This window comes from Nothoprocta perdicaria, unplaced genomic scaffold (assembly GCF_003342845.1).
Source record: "Nothoprocta perdicaria isolate Ctin4 unplaced genomic scaffold, notPer1 scaffold_25, whole genome shotgun sequence".
NCBI lineage: Eukaryota > Metazoa > Chordata > Aves > Tinamiformes > Tinamidae > Nothoprocta > Nothoprocta perdicaria.
In genome coordinates, this window is record NW_020455477.1 from 721,402 (window position 1) to 743,640 (window position 22,239).

General features: G+C 40.2%; 1 protein-coding gene across 1 annotated transcript in view; it reads left to right on the forward strand.

Moving 5' to 3' along the window:
- Positions 1-12,654: 12,654 nt before the first annotated feature.
- Positions 12,655-22,239, forward strand: part of CLSTN2 (calsyntenin 2) — a 214,652-nt gene continuing 205,067 nt past the window's right edge. The window contains exon 1 of the mRNA XM_026040140.1: positions 12,655-12,715. Within this exon, the coding sequence (XP_025895925.1) occupies positions 12,670-12,715 (46 nt within the window). The 5' untranslated portion in view covers positions 12,655-12,669. The remainder of the gene's footprint in view (positions 12,716-22,239) is intronic.

The window sequence follows — 22,239 nt, forward strand, 5'->3', positions numbered from 1 at the left end:
CAGCTGCTGCTGGAGCATCCAGYTGGGTCCATGCCGGCGGATGGTGAGAGCCCCTGAGCCCCTCTGCAGCTCTCATCACTTCGCTTACGTTCTGCTTGTCTTCTCAGGTTAACTTTTTATCCTAGGGGAATGTACTCATCTCTTTAATGCGATCTCTTTAATATAGCGCTAAAGAGTAGCTAATTTTACTGCTCCTCCACTCACAATAGCGTGGGAGCACGGTGTTGAATCAGTATGCCTGTGACAGAGGTTGTTGCTACCATGTAAATTGTGTATCTRCATCTTCAGCAATGAACAGAGATGTGTCCCAGCTTCAACTGAATAAGCAGCAGGCAGGTGTGCAGGGCATGGGGAGACAGCAGGAGATGAGATGAAAAATGGGAGAACTTGGTATTTAATTTCCCCTGCTCTACAGAGCCCTCAAGCTAAGGATTGCACGTCTCGGGGTGCTGGCGGAGGAGAAAGCAAAAGCCTCCGCATACCGTAGTCTTATCCTGAGCACTAGATGCTGTGCAGCTGATAAAAAGAAGTAGGGCTTAAGGAAACTGCACATTGAGGGTAAAAAGAAAGAATTGGCAACAAAATATATACTTGTTTATCATCCTTAATAGATAAGGTATTTCAGCATTACTTTGAGTTATTCAGTAGTGCAGATGTATATTTTGAGTGTGTGTGTTCAGCTGATACTGTAGAAAGGGAGAACTTCCCATGGGTACTTTATCAATCTGTGTTCATGATCATCTTAAGCTAATTGTATTATAATATACACATATGTATATGTGTGTATGTGTACATACACGCCTAATTAACATGCTTAGATATGTTTACTTAGGTAAACTGTCTCAAATGAGAGAGTACTTTGCTGTTCCCAAGTGATAAGATAAAGTATTGCTTGCCTGATGATACATATCTATTTATGCTTGTATATGCATATATATGTATGCATGTATATGTATGTGTGTGTATGTCTAAGTACACCTGACTTGTCTTTCCCCCAGCCTGATACAGGTATCCAGGGTAAGTTCTCCCCTTGCCACAGCATCGACCTTTTCTTCTGTTTTGTTACGCCCAAGAGACTGCATTTCAGCTGTGAAAAAAATTTCCMTCTGCAGCTGCAGTCTTGTTTGATAGGTGCGTTTATATGTTACTGCAGTATAAAACTATGGTAAATTAGCCACTGCAGACAATTAAAACTATAAAATAGGTTTATGCAGGGATTTGCCACTTAGAAAGGAAGACCGATTACAGTCATTACCTGTGTGACCTGGATTTGGAGCAGCCATAGGACTGAAAGGCAAGTTGAACATTTTTTCCCAGAACAAAACTTTTTTCCTTTGATCTTAAGTTAGATTTTTTTAAAAACTCAAATTAAAAAATACTGTCAAAAATATATCATTGACAATGAAGAAAATGATTAGTGTCCAAATGTTCATTCTGGAGTTTATTATGAATCTCGGGGGCTTTTTGCTATTGTGAAATCACTCCTACTGAGGACAGCCTTGGGTGTGTGGGATTCAGATGCCCCGCAGTGGGGAGGCCCTGGGGGTTGCCCCATCCTGTTGCTTCCAAGAGGCTCTCTGCAAGTGACACGTGGCATTTTTGTTCCTATAAGGCACCTTAAAAAGCACAGCCTGGTCCAGCTGTGGGCGTCTTTGGGATGCACTGCACTGGTATCTGAGGATTTGCACTTCTAGATTTGATCTTTCTGCTGCTCTGGATGACACTGAGACCTGTTGGCCAGTGTAGGCAACAGGGAGCTACTGGTTCTCGAGGAGCGTGGTAAAAAGATCACCTCAAATCCACCACTGTGGTTCCAGCGTATTCCAGTTGATTAAAATATCGTGCTTATAGGAAAAATAACCCAGCAGAAGGGAATACAGATTTCTGAGCTCATTGGAGTGAGCCCAGTCTAACAAACTTGTAAAGTACATCAAGTATTAGGCTGATTGGAGCTAGCCTTTGCTAGGGTTGTAGCAGGTTTTGATGTTGTGCTCCCCTGCCTAGTGTCATTAAAAAGAAAAAAAAAAATGACCTGTGTAGAAAACTGGCATCTTCACAAATGATCAATTTTTATAAAAGATGAATTATTTAGTTTATTCATATTAGTGATAAACAGAATTGTAATAGAAATTCAGCTCTAAACTATACAGTGGCCTCTGCTTCCGTAATGTAGTGTTGATCCTCATATTTCTGGTGAAAGCAGAGCAGTTGTTGCTTACCAGATTAAATTAAGACTTATGAATATATGTGAAACATGAAATAATCTGCTCATCTTGTAGATTAGCTATGAAAAGGAAGATATATTTTGTTACAGGCAGGCTTACTGACCAAGCTGCAGGAGCTGGTTGCCGCTTCGGTTGCTCTCCCTGGATGTTAAGTGCTCATTCAGTGTCTAAGCACTTAAATATATGATTGTTTTTCGTTAGGGTTACAAGTGTGTGTTTCTTATGCACATCAAAATAAATGGCTTACCTGCACAGGTGAATTGTTTTCTTGGGCAAGTGAATCCTCTTCTGTTTTCCATCAATGTTCAGGTGATGTATGAAACAAGTTCGATTTCTAACCTAGTCTCTATATTGATGGATTTGGTGAGTTCCAGTCACACATCTTTGGTGTTTGACATGAGAATAGATTGCTCTGAAATATTGATATCATGAAGTATTGCAGTAAGGTGTTTTCAGTAGTCATGCACTGGAACACAGATTTATAGGGAATAATTGTGCTGGACAGAAGTGCTGAACCGGTCATACCAGATATCTGTTCCAGGCAGAAATTGTATGTGGCCGGTAAAAGTAATGCCATACAGAGAGTGTGATAATATATTGGCAGACCTTTTACGTGTTGGCCAATGTGTCAGTTTTATGTGTGTGTGGAAAAACAATGAGATAAGCTGACCTTTGCTGTGGCATATTTCTGTAGCAGTGGCCTGAGGAGTGTAGCACTATCAGAGGAAGTAGATGGTAATGTTCTTTAAAAGTGTAGGCTTGTGTCTGAGACTTTTTTGAAGCTTCTTGAGAWGAAAAAAGGAAAAAAAAAATCCCACCTCTGTCTGTTGTAGCTGAGCTGTCTGAAGTTCTAATTCTTTCACCAGAAAATCATTTGGTCAGTGGTAAATTCTTCTGTTCACTGCTCTTCTGACACCAAACCTTGGTCATCTTTCATGTTGAAAGGCAAGAGCACCAAGGATGCACAGAGGTTTGGTCTTTATTCTCTATATGGGCTTTCTTTCCCAAGTACACTTGGAAAATACAAACCTCTGACTTTTCTTTTTAACCAGATGAATACTCTATGGCTTTTGCCTGTCTATTTTTTATTATCATTTTATCTCCTCAAGTAAATCTTTTTTATTGCAGTAGAAAGACAATTTATACTGCTTGCASTCAGCGTGGTGAGTCTGGTGAGGAGGCACTAATGCAAAGGAAAGCATAACAGTTATGAAAGGAAGCACTATTCTGTGTTTCAGTGCTAGAAATCTCAAAAAAAAATCTTCAGATCTGTCTGTTTAGGTGACATTGTTGTAATTGGGATTAAGCTCATCTCTGAGGATGAATTAAAGACAGCCATTAATATAAAAAACACAGTGATTTTAGTTACTTACCTAAAGCGTTAAGTCAGCTCGTGTATGGCTTGTGTACCCCATTTAAAAGCTGAAATCTTTTTTTCAGTCGCTTTTTGAGTGATGGGTAGATCATTAGGGCACCATGGGGCCATCTCTTTGGTGATTGCTGGTAATTCTGGGTTAGGATGTTTTGTTGCTTTCAATTCAGGCAGTCATCAGAAAATAACAGCTCTGGCCCTTCTGATGCAGAAGATCACGGCAAGCTGCTTAGTCAGACTCGGAGCCTGTCTGAGATGAAGCAAATGGTATTGGTCACCAAGAAACCTTTGTGGAGAGGCATCAACAGCTCTCACAGGGTTGGATGTGGGATGTCCCTTGCTTGATGCTGCCGGCTCTGGTGCTCGAGGTCAATGCTGTCCTCACAGCCATCCCTGTGTGCCGAACGCTCTTGAGCCGGTGGGACTGGGTGCGTGAGGGAAGGGCCGAAAGCAGGAATGTGCTAAAGGATGTGGGAGCATGGGAGGTGCTCAACACCTCAGTGAGCCTGATGCCCGAGATGGTAGTTATTCTGKAGTGTGAAGCAAAACCCTTTTGGAAAATGATGAATTATTTTCAAGCCCTCACTTTTATATGCCACTATTAAACTATTGTTTGGAAGCAACATATGTGAAGCCTGCAAATTGGGTAATAAATCTTTCCYGTTGCATTTTGAAATGCCCCATTGCTCTATGTGGTTTAAAGAGCAAGACCTGCATCCCCGATGCTGCTGCAGGGCCACRTCGCTCCATGTGTCCCGTCCTCGGGCAGCCGAGCAGCCTCTGTGAGGAGCTGTGGCCAGAGAGCTGGGCACAGCTCTTCTAGAGGCTTCAGGTTAMCCCACAGTGGGCAAAATGAATGTAGAGGATGTAAAAGGCATTGCCAGGAAGGAACTTGGAAGGCTGTTGAAAATTTGGAAATGTAGCTGCACAAATTGGTACCCTGTGGTCTTTGAAGGCTTCTGAGCTTTGGTAGGCATGCAGACCTTAGCTTGCGGCTTTCTTGCAGATCGCTGTAAGATAGAAATAACAACTGAACCTGTTTCTTTTGTTCCAAAGAATGTGGTGAGAAAGTAGCTCTGTTGTGCACAGTCCCTGCATCCCAAACATTGGGGAATAGATGTGATAACTGTGGGCAAGGCCTGAGGTGTGTGGAGACTTGCACAGCCTCTGTTTGCTCAGGTCTGTTTATGCTCTGTAAATCTGAGGGGCCAGTGTTTGTGCAGCCCTCCCGCAGGGTCTCATAAGACCTCGCTAGATACCTGCCACATTCATTTGACATAATGGAGCACATATTTCCCATCTCTCCAGCGTAATCTTCAGCATTCAGAGAGCAGCAAAGCTGTCATGATTAATCTTTAAAAACAAGAAATCTCTAAGAACTCCTAGGATTCATAGGCCGTGGTTATTTACACAGTAACACAAATGCACTTAAATACATGCTGTAAAAATCTGTTTAAAATGACAATGTATTACCAGAAAAGAAAGCAGTGCAATCACAGCAGCCGGACTACAGAAATTTGGGGTACGTATGTGCTGAACGCAGGACTCTGGTCAGACATTATCCTGATGAAAACCTYTTTTTATCTTTCACTGGTGCTTGCAAGACTACTTCTTCTAGAGGTTACTTGAAACGYGTGGGTTAGTGCAGACTGCACTGCTGTGATGCAACATTTGGCAAGAGTAAAACATTTCTTAGGACCTCCGTGACTGATAAGAACCATTTAGAAGCAAGAGCAGAGGCGCAGAGCAGGCAGTGCTGGGCTCTTCCCCATGCAGTGTTCACAGCGCTCCCAAACAGTGTGCGGGTCTGTGTTTCTGGAGCAGACACATTCAGTCCTTGCTCCCGGGTCCTGCAGCCTTGCATCCTGGCTAGCCTACATACTGGTTTGGAGTAAGATGAGCTTCCACTTCTTTAAATCTGGTCCCGTGTCTATTTGGCTTTATAACTTTCTGTAATGGATGTCAAGAAATGTCAAGTACTTTATTTTGACATTTCTGATTTTTTTTTCTTCTGTCACTGTTTTTATTGCCCAACTATGTAGAAAATTCGTCTTGCAACASGGTGAATAGCCTTTAAGTGCTTTGAAATTGTGTGGGGTGTATGTATGTCTCTCCCCTTTGGGAACTTGCACTTTTTGAGAAATAATTTTGCCCAGCTCTAATTCTTATGGACGTGAGAAGTTTGGAAGGTGTGATAGATGATGCTTTTTTTTTTTCAAACATTCCTCTTTAGATTTTGTAATTATTACTTCTTGCTCATGATAGTTCATTCTTGAAATCGCATATATATAACCCTATGGGGGACTCAAAATAGTTCAGAACAGAATCACTGGTATATGCTGGCATTTGTACTAGCCTGAAAGCATGGGAGAGATTGGTTCTAGTAGCTAGTGTACCTCAAATGCATTTATTCWCTTTAATAAAGTGCTTTCCATCTGTAACAAAATCCTTTTACTGAATTATCCTCAAAGAAACAGACAGGATGATTAGACAAGTTTTGATATTTTTTTGTGCAGTTTTTTTCTTAGTTTTTTGTACATGAGCCATCTTGCTGCCGTTATATCCTCTTTACCATGTTACCTGTTATTCTTCTGGCCTCAGCCCCTGACATGAGGCTTGTGAATGCAACCTTTGAGGCTGTTTTATCTTGCAACGTTTTAAGTCTGGYTTTGTCTTTATGATCTTTTCCTAGTGCTACTTACAAGTGCCGTGCACGGGCGGGAGGGATGCAGCAAGTGGGCGGCCCGCGTGCCGCATTCCCGCGTGCTCTGCGCTCGCCGCACGTTGCCGACGGAGGCAGCCGGGCACTTGGGAGCGGATGCTGGAGCCCCTTAGCTGGCWCAGCTGCTAAGGAAAGCAGGACGTGTCCTGCAAACCTGCCACGTGTGTGCCACACACACACATGCAGTCAGCTGCTTCTCRTGGAGGGGGGAAAACTGAATCTTTGGATCAGGATGGCCTTTCTCAGGGAAACCTGTCTTGGGCACAAAGACTTGATAGCTGGAACCACAGGGWAGGCTTTTGTGTATCTCTTTCCTGCAAGCTACCTATTTTTAGTTAAGCCCTGTAGTAAGCAAACTGAGATATATATCTACCTCTGTAGGATATATAGAACTTTGTTTTCCTTGCTTATGATTGCAATCTCAGTGCTCAGTTTCCCGCATCTTCTCAAATATCTTCTTGCCAGTTCCCCTGGTTATTCATCTTCCCTGTGGGAACCAGGAAGCCGTTCAGCTCCTTGTTTTTATTCTTGCTCGTGGCCTCCCTGCATGTCTGGTTGCTCATCCCATTTGGCATCTCTTCCAGGCCGTGTTGCCCTATTGAATAGATTGTTTTCAGTCATTTTCTCATCTAGGGTGAGGACTGAGAAAGCCTCAACCTTGAGGGGATGTATGACGTGTTGATAAATCTGATAAAGTGTAGGGAATGTAGTTTTCTGCCCACAAAGTGGTTGATTCAGTYTTGGGGACTCATAATGAGAGAAGGGTAAAATTGCATGTTGTCATGTATGAATCTTAGCACTTCTACAGGTAGTTATTAAAAATAATTTAAAACATGAAGAGCTATATCTATTTTTGAAATTGTCTGAGGTAGTGATTACTGACAGGTTAAGCTATCGTAAGGAGCCGTACCTGATTAAGGAATTTTAAAGAGTAGAGATGCACTCTTAATCAAGAGCTGACTCCTATTGCATATTCTTAAAAAATGAATGTAGGAAGGAATAAAGTGGTGCTCTGCAGTACACAGAGAAGTACTTTCTCCATGGAAAGAGGTACTTGACCAGGAATTTAGCTTCCCTCAGAAGTAAAGGGCAGCACCCATCTGAGTTGGGAGGAAGGACCCTCTGCATCTGAAAATGCAAAAGGAAAGTATTAGAAATATGAGAAGATAGTAATAGCTTTACAGCTGTTTTATAACTTAGACTTTATATTCCATATTTTAGCAATTTTTCTTTTCTTAGGAGGATGATATTTAACAGATCTGCTTTTATTTTGATGACTTGGTGGGAATATATTCTTYCTCCTTTTGTTCAGGAAGGAAGCTCCCAGATGTCAGTAAGCTTCCTTCCCTAAYTTATCTAGGATGCCATTAAGTTCTAAATAACAACAACAACAAAAAAACCCACTTGTGCTCTGCAGTTACCTTGCTGCTTGGTGAGGCCCTGGAATGCAACAGATACCCTCATCTGCCTTGACTGTCTTCAGCCCATGATGTTGCTATATCTAGTTCTTCTACTGTCACTTCAACCATGTGTACCTAAATGAAATGTGTAGTTAATAAATCAAGAAAATCCTTTCTAAAAATCTTCTGTCTGTAGCTCTGCCACTACATGTTTTTCTTATGTTCCAGATTGCTTCTGTAGATCTGATATTGTCATTTTTGTAGTCCCCTTTCTCTGCCTTATCACTTAGACTTTTTCTCATTGATGGAACAGCTTTAATCTGACTCTTGGTTTAAGATCTTCTCCTCCTTTTCCCTATGAGAAATTCAGTCCAAACTTCTTGTGGCATTTGCTACTGTTGTTTTATCTTTTTATAAGCGTGCACACCTTGGGTATCTTGTACCACTGCCAACAGGTATTTTCCAGTCACAGCCACCCTAACGTGGCCGTGCGGTGGCTGCATCATCAAAGTTGACATCTGTTAATAAAACACTGCTTTGTGCCCTGTAGCCCAGCGATGGCACATGCGTTACAGTGCTTTATGTAGCAAAAAGACGATGACAAATCAGTTTTGGAATGCTAAATGCACTCATGGCTACAGAAGTAAGGTATTGTTACCTTAACTAAACTTGCATCTGAACWAACTGAAAAGCTGATATGTAAATCCACCAAGTTTTCATGACTTCAAGAAACTGGTGCTTGGAGTGATGAGCTTTTACATCGCAGGTGTAAACCCTTAATATTACTAAGAAACRTCTTATTTATGTGTATCTAATACCCAAAATGGCGTGGCAACTCTAACTAGCCTTAAGGACTTCCTTGAGGTTTTTACTGTAAATGTGTTATTACTCTGGATGAGCCCATCAGCACATCTGAAAATGTGCTGATGGCTAAACTACCATTAAGGAGATCAAACAATAATGCACAAAGCTAGTTTAAAAATAATTTACATGGGGTGTGTTTTAAGTTTGAAAAATGTGTATGTCAGTCCGTTAAGATGTAAATGTGGTTAAGATGATGAAACCACAGAGTCGTGATGTTTGTAAGAAAAAAGCTTCTTWCTTAGATGGTGCAACTAAAGCTTCTGAGCTAATGAGAATGGATAGTAAAACATATTGTGTTTATTTTTAAGGAGAAATGGGAGTATGATAATGAACCTGTCATCCTGTTCTACTTGCAACAAGAGCAGTAATATAATGTGATCCTGTAAAGAAGTAAGATGGCCCTAAAATTTGTAATTCTGCCATGCAGCAGCTGGCAAGACACTGAAATTTACTTCTCTATGCCTGTTTTTGATGAAGACATAGTTCATGTTTTTCTGTGTCTATTTTATTTTGGTTTAATTCAATGAGAAATCTTGTTGTCTGTAGGTTATACAAGCCCTGGAAAGCCCTGGAGAGCGTGGTAAGTGTTAGTAATTCAAGCTGTAGGGAGAAGGGAGAGTGTCTAGCACTGTGTTCTGGCAGGAGTGGTAGTTGTGGAAGTCTACAGGTCCAACCAAGTGAGCAAGTTCTGGTCTTAATTGGCTGTTCACACTTATCAAAAGTGAATACACTTCAAAAAGGGACTTTACTTATTAAAAGATGCAACATAAATATATGTTGCTAATCTGACATAGCCATTGTTGAGAATAATATGTTAATGAAACAAAACCTAAATGTGACATAATTTCAGCTTGGAGAAATACACAAGCATTAAGAAAAAWTTATTAATTAAAAATAAACCTTTTCCCCTACAAAATGCTAAGTCTTGTTCTGAAATGAAGCCTTTACATTCTACAACTAGAACAAAAACAAGACTGTTTTTTGCTGTGCGCCCTTCATCTATGTACATGTATGGATGGGATGGTTAAGCGCTCAGATTTTGGAGAGGTGACCCACATGATCAGTGCATTACTGAGAAACAGAAGAGCTTTCACAAAGGCATTGAATTGTATTCCATTTTTAAAAAGTCTCTGGAGACTTTGTTAGAGCTGTTCAGGTATTTTTGATCATGGTATGTCATGCTCTTAGCCAWGATAAAATGTGAGCAGACCATTTACTTCAAAGAACAAGGTATGTTTGATTTAAACTGTTGTCCAGGGAGACTAAAGACTTCTTCTTTATGTTGTTTTTTTTCCATGAAATCCATGAAGTGAGGCCTCCAAGAAAGAAAGATACTCAGTCTAAGAAGAAACATTGTACAAAATCCTATACAAGAAAATATGACAGCAGGAATATTAGGCCAGCTAAATTCAGATAGGAGAGAGAAGTACTAGAAAAGGCAAGTGATTAATACAGAATTCTCCATTGCATTCATCTGATATAAGGGTACACTCAAGTCAGGAATTAGTTGATGGAAATCTATGATTTTTGTTATGTCAGCTTTGTCTTATCAAACTATCGCAATACCAATTTTTTCAGGCATTTCTAGAACAAACTTTTTTTTTTTACATTTTTAAATCTGCTTCATAATAGATGAAAAATAGAGCAGCAGATGATTTTTTCAAACCTTACTTGGCTCCCTACCAATAACCTCTAAACCTTGTGTAACAGCAAATGCAGTTGAAGTATTCTCCTTCAAAGTGCATTCTTCAAATTGCATTATATTTGTTTACTGAACCCAGTGTCTTTGGGTCTATCCAGACTTTCTCACTGCCTCTTTATGATTCTGACCATCCAAAAAAGTGCAAAACCTACCTTGAAAACAAAACTTGCATTCTATCTCCATCTCTCTGGTTACACCTCCTCTAGGTAAGTATTACAAATGAGCTAAGCCTTAATCGCCACACTAGAGATTTCTGCTTTTTTATCCTCCTAGGTAGATTTTCATGGATAATAACAGAACAAAGGATTTGTGTTTTGTTTCTGCTGTCCTTGAAATCTTATGTTGGTTGGCGTGGCTGGTGTGTAAAGGACATTCTCTGCACTATAATGCAAAGGGAGCAWCAGCAATACTCTGCTGGCAGCTGCCAAACAGCTAAATTTCATGAGGATGAGTGTTTCCAGTAAAAGAGTGCTTTAAATAGGCTGCTGGGAGTGAATCAAGCTTAGTGATATCAATGGAATGTTGTAATGTAAATGCATAGTTTAAAACTGTAACCACTAAATCTTTCACACTGCTATAAGCTATTTTTATATTGTTACTACTGTTACTATTTTTTTAAATCATTCAGAAGTCATGACAGTTTTGTATTTTCATCTGTTATTTCTATTGAAGCTAAGAACTGATAACGTGATGGGTATTGTGCTGATTTGGAAAGAAGGCAGAAAAACTGTGTGGAACAGGAATGTTTAAAAAAAAGGCTTAAATAGGACTTTTTGACTATCTAAATTTTTAAACCACTCAGGACTAGATGAATATAGCACTTGTTAGAATTAAGCATATAAATATTTCTGATATTTAATGTCAAAAAAAAACAGTAAAATATTAAAAAGTGCTTGAATGATAGAAATATAACAAGAATCAAAGGTGCTTTTGCAACTGAAATCTGCATTTCAAATAATTACATCACTTCAGGTGTCAGGGGATTGGTATCAAAATTGTTTCTTTGCGTTTTTGCTTGATGTCTGTATTTGAATTTTGTGAGCACTCTAGTAAATGTAGAGAATACTTATGTTTTAGACATAAATTGGGAAATTAAGAAATCTTGCTGTACAGCTCTACAAGGTGAAGAGAAATACTGTCCAAAAAAGACCTACTTTTAAATATAATTCTTTGAGTTTATTTTAAATATAATTTGAGTATATTACACTAGAAAGTACATGCAGACATTGCATAATAAGTGAGCTCAGGAAAATTTAGGGTGAGGGGAGTATTTTCTGCATTTGCAGAATCAGTTGAGATTAATTACAGTTTTTAAAATCAAGTCTTCCAGGCAAAATAACTGAAATCCTTATGTGCCTCTCCATGGTCTTGTTGGTGCTGGAAATTAATGTTGAGTATTTGTGGATGGTTAGATTATTTTTATTTTCTTTTTTCGTCTTTAGTAGTTAGAAGTCATCTTATACATTATCATAATGCATAGCATTTCTGCATTTGTGAAGCTGTGMTTAAACTATTAGAAATAATTTCTTGCTGAACTAGTCCTTCAGAGAAGGTCGGTCAATCTTGAAAGACTGATAGGATTTGATCCATAATCCACTGAAGTAAGTAGGAACCCCTGCTACTAATGAGCCTGTGCTTTCGCTCATCCTCTAGATAAGGGGTTTGCTGAAGGATCCATTTGCGGATCCTCCTTCAAATGCCTGCTGTGTTGTTAGTCCCTTTGAGCTGGGTCTCAGGAGAAGGATTTCGGAGCAGACCAGTCCCTCTCCTCCAGCAGATCCTGCAGACAGTTAGTGTTGCCTCTTTCCCCTCTACTCTGATACAAATGGCACTTGGAAAGCAGCACCTCCCTATTCAAATCATATTAGTTGCACTAAATGCAAGCATTATGCAGTTACTCATATGAAATAAAATATTTGAGTACTATATATGCTTAATAGGATATATATAAATACATTTCCAAATAAATAAATATATACTGAGAGTGAGAATATCAAATGGGGAAAGATTTGCTTGGTTTTATTAGCTGTAGTCTCTCTCAAAAGATAGCGAAAKGCCCCACTCTTGATCGGACTTCCTACAACTCCTAATTTTAGCCTTATTTCTGGTTTCTGTTCATCTCTTCCTCCCCCCACCATGAGAAAAGACCTAAAGTGTTTAAGATGATAGAAGTATTGGTTGCATGTGTGCCTGCATTGAAGTCAGCTGCAAGGGCCTGGGCCAGGTGGGCTGCCCCTCCTTAATGAGCCTGCCCTGGTCACGCAGCTTAAGGAGGAGCAGGGAGGTGCTGTGGGTGCAGAGCACCTGTGTGCTGTGCACGTGCTGCTGGTGCTGGTCAGGGACACACAGCTCTGCTGCTCTGCGCAGCTGAGGAGACACCTCTGATGGATTCAGCGAGTTTCCTCTTGATGGGACTTAGAGATGGGCTCTGTGAGTCTCGTGTTTGGATATTTTGTAACTTTTATTATTTTTCATTAGTTTTGACCAAACTTTCAGAGCTTGCAGATGAGATTTCTAAGCCTTTGCTCATGAAGGASAGCGGCCGAGGTGAGGCCTCGCATGCCGCCTCAGGAGGGCTGGGCCCGCGCGCCCTGTGTGGGCACTGTTGCAGCACCCCGCCCGCCCGCGTGCTGAGCGGCTCCCGCGAAACATCCGTCCCTAACTGTGTGCCTGGCTTAAAAACCAGCGCACCGGGGCTGCTTTGAAAGCAAACCCAGCCTTTCTACAAAGCTGCTGCTCTGCTTTGGCCGTTGCTGCCTCCTGGGGAGCACCTGAGGCGCGCAGGCAGCCAGCCCGGGGAGCTGCCTGAAAAGGATGTTTTATTTACAGTTGGGGGGGATYTTGCTTCCCTTAGTTCAAGACAAGATCCTGCTGGGTAGGAGCTTGTTGCAGACAAATCAGTTCTGTGCCTTGGTAAGTTTTTTTTTTTCCACAGAAACCTTTTGGCACTTGCATAGGGACCTGATGGGGCAGAGGCTGAGGGACTAGGGTGGCTGTGAGGGGCCTTCCCTGTGGTTTCACATGTGTAGAGATYTGGTTTTTCTCACTCTTGCATTCAGGCTATTTACTCCGTATTACTGAATTTACTTCTTAAAATTGAGATTTAGTTTTAATTGAAAAAGTTAACTTGAAAAGTAATTTAACAGAAAAAGTAAGGACACCTGGAGAAAACCAGCACCACAGATGAAGAAAGAAAAGGTCTAGGAAAGTAGCATTGAGTTTTTTTCTTAATGAATTAGTTTAAGAAGTAGTGGCACTTGCAGGCAAGCCGCTGGTCTGCGCAGTGCTCACTGCAACTACTAGGCAGCCATTTGCCCTATGATGCTTATGTTAAGTGTTTTGCTCTGTATGTAAAACAACACAAAACATCCACTAAAAAAAAAGTACTAACAAAGTAATGTGAATTTTCTCTTTGAGGATAAATGGATATATGCTCAGAGGTCATGGAGAAAAAGGCAGATGACAGTGAGATGAAGGCTTTTGCTTACTGGAGAGAGGCTTGTGCTTTTTGTTTAGGTTGAAAAGGTTAAGTAAATGATGTGCTGCATTTTACATCCCATCCAGACAGTATAAAGAGCCCTGTGTTACCATTACACATTTCAGTGATGTATTTTCTGCATAATATTTTCACAAATGTTAATGATCATATTCATCATGTTTACATTTCTCTTTTAATTGGCTTTTTGGAGAAGGAAAATTTATTTGGTGTTTCTCTGGTGTTACAGTTTTCACTTTCAGCCAACCTATTAGCAAGAGGCACCTTGATCAGAGCAGGCTGGAAATGCTCTTCTTTCCAAAAAAGATGCTGTTCTGACATAATGAAGTGCCTAATTATCAGTGCAGTTACAAGCTAATTATTAAATACAAAATATAACTCATGTATAATTACTGGGATCAAACTGTATTTTAAAATCATTAATCTCTTTTAAACTGGAATGTCATCTGAAAGTAGCCTCTGTTTCAACACTAAACAGCAGTGTGTTGTTTTGGGTTTTTGTTGTTGTTTCAGGGATAGTATACATTGGGAATCCCCTGCGAGGAATTGGCCATAAATATTTAAGTAACCTGAAAAAAATAACCATTTATTTTGTGCGTGTCTTCATGAGCATTCTTCTAAAGCTTGTCCTATTTGCAAACACTGAGAAACACAGCCTTTTCATTAAAATAATGTATTTAGAATGTAATAATTAGGTGCATAGTCAGCAGTAGCTATGTGCTTTGGTTGATGTGTGGTGATGGTGGTTCAAGGTAGTTATTAGCTTTTGCTTTTGCTTGCCTTGAAATGTTTTCAGCCAAGGTCTACATATGTGTGTGTGTGTGTATGTATATGTACATATATACATATACATATATATATACATATACATACACACACACATATATATATATATATGCAGATTTGGCAATGCAGATTGGAGGAAGAAATGTGGAAAAATCAGCTTAGGACAGTTTACAGATCATTTTGTTTTTCTTTCATATATTTATGTGTGTGTGTGTGTATGTATCTATGCATGTACAGAAAACTTGAGTTTTAGAGGCTTCTGTTTTGCAATTTGTAATTACTCATACTAGGTGGACAAAAAGCAACAAATTGGTACTGGACACTGGAAAACTGCTACAGGGACCAAGTTAGTGACTTTGAATTATGCCTTGCCACATCACACTTGATAAAAAAACCTCTTTCATTATTTCTTTAAGATGGGGAATTATGAAAATGGACTATGAAACCCTCAATGCTAGGAAAAATATCTGAAGTATTTAGCGGTGTTGAAAGTACATGTTTAGTAAGATTTACATGTTTAATGTATATGGAATCTTTTAACTTTTCCTGTTATTTATAATGATTTCCTTTTCAGTAGGGGTTTTATCTCTGCCCATTTTGAGATTAAGTTCTATGCCTAAGAATGTACTCAAGTCCAAAAAATTTTTTTTTATAAAATAACTAATTATTATAGTCTCTGCTTCATCTTTTGAAATTTGCGAATAGAAATACTTTCAATCATGCATATTCATAGAAAATTCAATATGAGAAAGAGGACGTGTATCGAGATGAAGAGGGTTTCTCAACTGTAAATGCAAATTTACTCTTATGAATTCAAATTAAGTGTTTTATTATAGAAAGAATATAATGCATAAAGTCAGCGATGGGAGAGCTTGTCCTCCAACGGTGTCATCTGCCCAGTGTTCATGACACTAGTGGTATAATGACTTGATGTTAAAAACTGAATAAGCTTGAAATCATTTCTAGTGTTTTTACTCTGGAAGCAATTTGTTTGCTTTAAGAATGCTCGGCTCTTGGATTTGTTAAGAAAGAAAACAGTATCTACAATAAGAGTGAATTACTGATTTGTTCAGTGTTTGGAAGCGGTGATGTGGTCGGTTCAGATGAGTGAAGTTATTTCCCCTCTTTGCCCAAGACAATTGGCAATAAGGATTTCACTCTCATCAGGGGAAAGGAGGCAAAAACCTCATGTGGTAAACTTGTTGGAACTGGGGGAAAATCTTTCTTCTTGCTCCTSTCTATGAGAAGAAAGTCCTGGGTTGCAGAAGAATTGGTGACCTTCCTTCTGAGACGTTTTTTTCTTAATCTTTCTGGAGGATGAGGCTGCTCGTGCTGAGCTTTGCCTTGAAAGAGCCCAAACTGCTGCCTGGCCTTTCATGCCCGGTGCCATTGCTCTGGTAACTGCAACATCTTGCTTTAACAGGCAGCCACTGTGTGACAGCACAGAAACTGCTCCTCTCGGGCTCTGCCTTTCCTAAGAAGCCAGCAGCAGCCTTTCTTGTGTAGTTCTGTTCAGCTTCCTCCACGGCTGTTGACCTAAGGGTGTGATGAGGTGCAAAAAGCATGTCCTAGTGGGAGCCTGGTGACCGGTCTCGTTGGGCAGGATTGTCACGTGCCAGGCAGAGATCTCTGTCTGTGAATATTCTCTAGAGCTAGTTGCACCACAGCAGAGCTTTTACTCGGTTGTTTTTCCTAGAAATTTAATAGTACTGGATAGCTAGCGTCAATAACTGAGCTCTAATTGGAAAAGACACTTGGGCCTCTCTGTGGAGGAGTTCTGCGAGGTTATCCTTTTTAAAAAATCTATCCTTGAATTATTTCCAGTTCAAAAGACTTTAAGTAGCTATTTCTGTTGTTGGGCTGAGTTTCCAAGTTGTCCTGCTCTGATCTTCACAGAATGTGATTTTAAGTAACTCATTCTTTTGGAGAAAGGAAACTTCCTTTTTCTGCTCTAAGTGAAGAAAAGCAAGATCTCTCTTTTATGCTTGCATTGTGCCTCAGGACTGCAGCTGCATTATTCACAGGGCTGTCAAATASACACAAAGTTCTTCAGAACTGGGACCATCTTCTAGCACTCTGAAAAAGTAGGTGGTGACTAGATAGAAGTGCATAAATGGGTTGGAAAACATAAGTTGATGTTTTGAGCAGGTTTTAGGCTTCTGAGAGTTGGAGATGATCAGCTAGTGTCTCTACCAGGTAAGCTAGGTAATTTTTAATTATTTTTAGATTTTAATCCAACACAATGATTAGAAGCACTTGACAGCTGACATGAATATGAGTGTTATCCTCAAAATTGGCTTTCACCAAGTAAATAGGCTGTTATAATGATGAAGGAAACTTTGAAAAGGATAATCCAGTAAACAGACTGTCATCTGAATTGTGCAATTGGTAAGCTTGAAATGGAACTATGTCAAGTGTCTGGTTCTTTCCTTGTGTGMTTTGAGGGTATATTTACACCAAAGAAACCATTGCACTTCTGTTCTTGAAGCGCTGGGGCTACTTTGTCTCTTTTTTTTTTTTTTATGGCATTGCTTTTCAAAGTTGGAGGAACTTTTGTTATAATGTGCTTTGACAATGAGCAATTCTATGAAAGTTTTTTCCTAGATTATCTCTTTGCCTTCTTTCTCATGTGCTGCCTAAATTGAATGTTTGAATCAATTGCTATAGGTGATATTTTCTTAGCCAAAGTGCTGGTAGTCTCTGCAATTTGAGAAACAAAGCCTTAAGAAAGACTTGGGGTCATTAGCAGAGAGCCAGCCATACAAATAGGAATGCTTTGTACTTCTTGTGAGTCAGATTTCTGTGAAGAAACTGAAATATTTTCTTAATTTCTCTTAAACTTTGTTCTTTCCAAGTCCTTTGAAAGTTGGGTCAAACAGGCATCTTATAATGGCCGCTGTCCTCTAGGCTGGGAAAGCTACCTAGGTGAATTTGTCTAAGTACAAAGAGATGCTGATGGTTTGAGGACAAGTGCACAACAAATTTCAAGATGACTTTAATTTATCTTCCTGCTGAGTCATTATGCCACACTTTTCTTGACACAAAAGAGGCCATTTTGAGAGCATATGGCCTGGAAAAGTGTTACTGAGCAGGTGTATCAGGAACTTTTCTCATAATAACTCCAAATAATTCAGACAAATATGGCATAGATGGTTGTTCCTGACACGAGTAAGTACATAAGGTAATCGCCCATGGAAGAACGATTTTCAAGAACCTCATTCTTTGTAATAATTGAGTTCCRAATGTATAAAACCCTAGTACGGCAGCATCATGAAGGTGATGCACTTATGTTTTAAAGTACCCTTGTTTTAAACTAGTCTTCTCAGTATACAGTGCACGTGAGGAGTTCAGGTAATTGTTTCATGTATTTGAATGGAATGATCGTTTTATACATTAATTTTAGGTGACATTTGCTGTTGGTGCTTTACTGACAAAGATTTATGAAACTTACCTTGCTTTGGTGTAAGGAGTGGAGCTCGCAGTTTTCTTTTCCGTGTAGTTAGTGGTCAGTCCATAGCCCCAGAATTGTTGCAGGTCCYGGAGTTTTACGTGTGGAGAGGAACAAAAAAGGCTTTCTGTGTTTTTGGGCTTGAAACTCAAGCTCCATCTGTTTTGGATCCATACCGTAAACCAGTGTATATATTGTTCAAGTGGTATAAAAACTGATCTGGCTTGAAGATTAATTTGAGAAGTAAAAAAGGGCTATATTCAGCTCAGRCCTGAATCTCAAATATTCTGGATGATATGCCATGTGTGCTATAAAAGCACGCATAAAAACTGGCATTACATTTTAGACTTTGTTGACATACTAGCAGACATGTAAGAAAATGCCTTTTATGTCTGTCTTTTGAATAAAATGAAGATGGATTGTTAGTCCAACAAGTGACCCAGTTTCCAACCCCTCCTTGGAGTAAGGAAAGGGGCACTTTAGCTGAGCAGAAGTGAAAATAGAAAGTGTGCGATAGCATAAATTTAACTCCTCCAGATACTTTAGATTTGGTGGCATCATATGGATACCAGAGGAGTTGGTAAAAGAAAGAAATTTAAGGCTTTAGGATAAGCTCATTTTAAGGGAGCTGATACAGCAAGATGGCTGCTTGGAAGCTTTCAATAAAGTTCTCCCTCCAGGATATGAGGGTTTGCAAAGGGGCAGAGATTACAAAGGAAGTTTCCTCAGAGATCTGGTGAAAGCATTTGGGAAGAGAAGAGACTGGGTGAAAATTATMATGTCAATCTGTTTTTTGCCTGGAGTTTTTTGACTCCAGGGTCTTCAGAGTTACCATGTCAGGCTTCCAAACTGTCACGTCACCTGCAAGTAAATGGTTTGCACATCTTGTGTGGTTTTGTTTTGTGTTTTACATTATTTTAATGTAACTGGATTAGCAGATGCCAAAGGATAAAGGTCCAGGATGCTGCAGGAACAGGAAAACCATGTATAGTTAAGTTTGGGGAAAATTATTCTTAAATCTGCTCCAGTCTGTGTAGGAAACACTGAGAGATTGTACAAATGAATAAACTACTTCCTTGTAAAAATTAAGTATATTTTCAGAATGTAAAAGCATTGCAGAATGTACTACTGCCAATGCGTGTGTCTTTCTTACTACTGTATGGTTATCTGTATTCTGCTTTGTCTGTAGTAACGTTTTTCTTAGCCTGGAGGCTTAACAAAGAAAGTAAAGCTTAAAAGTAAAGGAGCATTGAAGGAGCAGTCGGGTGAAAGGGAACCAACCCAGTGCCGGTGAGTAGGTGGTTTCATGGATTTCATGGGTTTTGACATGCAGTCCTAGGCTAAATAAGTGCATAAAAATCAATTTGTCATATCTTGCTGTCTTAAATTGAGTATGAATTATGAAAGTAAAGGGAAAGGGATGGGATATAATGTGTGAGTGATGGGAGGGGGAGAAGAAATTTGAGCAATCCCTGTCCTTGGCAGTGTTCAAAGCTTGGCCAGATTAGCCTCTGAGCCAGGGACTTCTCTGAGCAGTTCTTCCCTCCCTAAATTGTGCTATGACTCTGTATCCCACAAATGCAGTCCTGCCAGTTGCATTTTTATTTTGCCATCATATCTTTCATGCAGTTTTATAACAAAATTAATAGTGCCTTGCCACATATGTTAAAAGCTGGATGATGCTTATGGATGCTTAGTAGAAAGCCATTTGAAAGTATATTCAAGTGAGTTAGGTTGTCTTGCTTTTTCTATTAACTTTCTGAGAAAATCAACTTAAAGAATGGGAAGGTGGAAAAAACATGATGTGCAGGCTGCCAAATGTTTAAATCTCACCTGGAGATTCTTTTGGTGAAAGTCAGGAGTAAAAGATTGATTTGATTCCTAAGTGACAAGGGGAGTGGATAATATGATTTTCCTCACAGAATAAATAAAAATGGATGAAACTTCCGTAGCTGTGGAGCTAGTGTGAAGGAGCTGCTAATGAGCACCCTGTAATTGCAGCACTGCACTGTGTTGAAGCATTTGCGAGCAGAGCAGTTGCACCAAAACCTCCTGGGTGCCCGTCCCGGCCTGCGGGCCCGATGGGGCCGCTGTGTGACCTGCGGGGCCGTGTGTTCAGACAGCCATGAGCACTCCTAATATAGCAGTATGAAAATGCTTGCAGGGCATCATTGGAAGTAGCAGCAGCTGTGGACCTGTGTACAGAGAGCTAAGTGTTTTCCTCATGTTTAAAACTTCAGATTGGAATTGTCGGTTGTGCCACTTCCCCCAGGGAATGTGCTGCCTTCCCCAAGGTGCGGGCCATTTTCCAGGCTTGCAGAGCATCTGCAGCATCTGCTGCCAGCTTGATGAGGATGAGCTGGTCACAGAAATGTTCAGACTTGCACTTCTGCTCCTTTGAGTCGCTCTTTCTAAATTGTAGATGTCCTCTTTGCTTTTGTATGATAAGCACTTAAATGACAGGACTGGGTTTGGGAGCTGTAGCTCATAATTGGAAGAGCAGCTTTAATCACTTTTTACCCTTTCTTCACYCTGCATCGCAGCATCTGATACAAGATCCTACTAGAGGATACTGTTGTATGGCCCCAACGATGCTGTGAAGCACCAAGCAGATGAGAGGTTTGGAGGAGAGGCTAYGATTCCCATCCAGGCAGGGAGTTTCACCCTCAGTCAGGTGTTGTACACATTTATTCCTCCTCCTTTGCTTTGCTCTTCATGTTTTTAAGTGAGCAGAGGCAGCTGTACTGCTCTCTATACAGGCAAGTGAGGGGTCTCTGTAGGCTTTGGGGTTGCTGCCTGAAGAAGTTTCATTTGCGTTGGAAGCAGGTGGTCAGAATGAAGGGGACTTTGTGCGTCGTGTTTCATTTTGGAGCTTTGTTAGCTGCATTTGGCAGCTAAGTTTTCTTCAGCAGCAGCATCAACAAAATGCACTACAGCCCACAACTTGAGCATCAACTAGCATTTGTTGCTGGYAGGGCTTTGAGAGGGTCTGTGGTTTGCATGATGAAGAGGCTGGCAAAGCTCARTGGGGTGCGTGGAGGACCCTGCTTCCTTCCCTGGGGCTTTCTTGGGTACAGTGCGGAAGGAGCTCTATGTATAGAGGAGTGGAAAATGCTCCAGTGGTGCTTGGTATCTAGCCAGGCATCTAGGGCATCAGTGTTTAATCAGTTTAATTTTAACATCCATCCATCTATCCGTGGAGGAAGGTGCTTAAGCACAGAACCACCAGCGTGTCTCTGCTGCATGTAAAATGGAATATTCCCTTATAGCCTGAAGGGCCTGATTTTCCTCCCCAAACTTCCTCTCCTTTAAAATGATGCCATTAACTTGAATATTAAATAATTTACTATTTATCGTCTGTATTTTTCTCTGGGATGTTTTGTGTATTGSGAACATTTGAAGACAGATAATGATGAACCTAGTAAAATATGGGCATATTTTTATTACTGAGTAGTATTCTAGTGGGGATAGTAATAATAATAAGCTGGAGCTTATTTATTAGAATTCACTTCTGATTTGAAGTAGGAAAAAAAATCCTAAAAAGATGAAAAAGAAATAACTGGAAAGAGTAAATGTGGTTAGGTAGCTCTGTGTGTGTGTGTGTGTGTGTGTAAACTTAGTAATAAGTGATGGTCAGACATTTGGTCAGAAGAACATGGGCACCTGAATGTGGTTGAGGGAAGAGGGGGGTGAGGGAAACTTACTTTGAGGACTGGGGAAAGCCACCAAGTCCACCCAGTAAAAATAAAATCATGATTTCACATGTGTATTTCAAGAGAAACAACTGAGTTAAGGCCAAATGTGGGCAAAGCAGCATATTTGTCAAACCTTGACATCTAAATTTGAGCCGTTAGTTACGTTCCTTCCAAGTTGTGCCTGCAGCATTAGAGATGGTGTCTCGGTGGGAGGCATTTTATTGTTCTGTGGTTTAAGTCATCTTACTGGGAAGAGACTGGGAGAGCCAGACTGCATGTGGTGGTGGACTTTGCTCCATGGTTATAAAATGTTTCACATGTGAAAGAGCTGTTCCAGATTAAAATGCATTCTTTTTCATTATTGTTGTTTTTTTWAAAAAAAACCAAACACTGCAGAGTATGTTTCCTAGAGGCATATATTGCAGATYTTACTGTGTGTGATTCTCCATGGAAAGACACCACGCAGGCTAGTGTAATGCAACCTCCCCAGAGAACTGCAACTGTGGAATAAACCTTGGGCTTTTCAGGA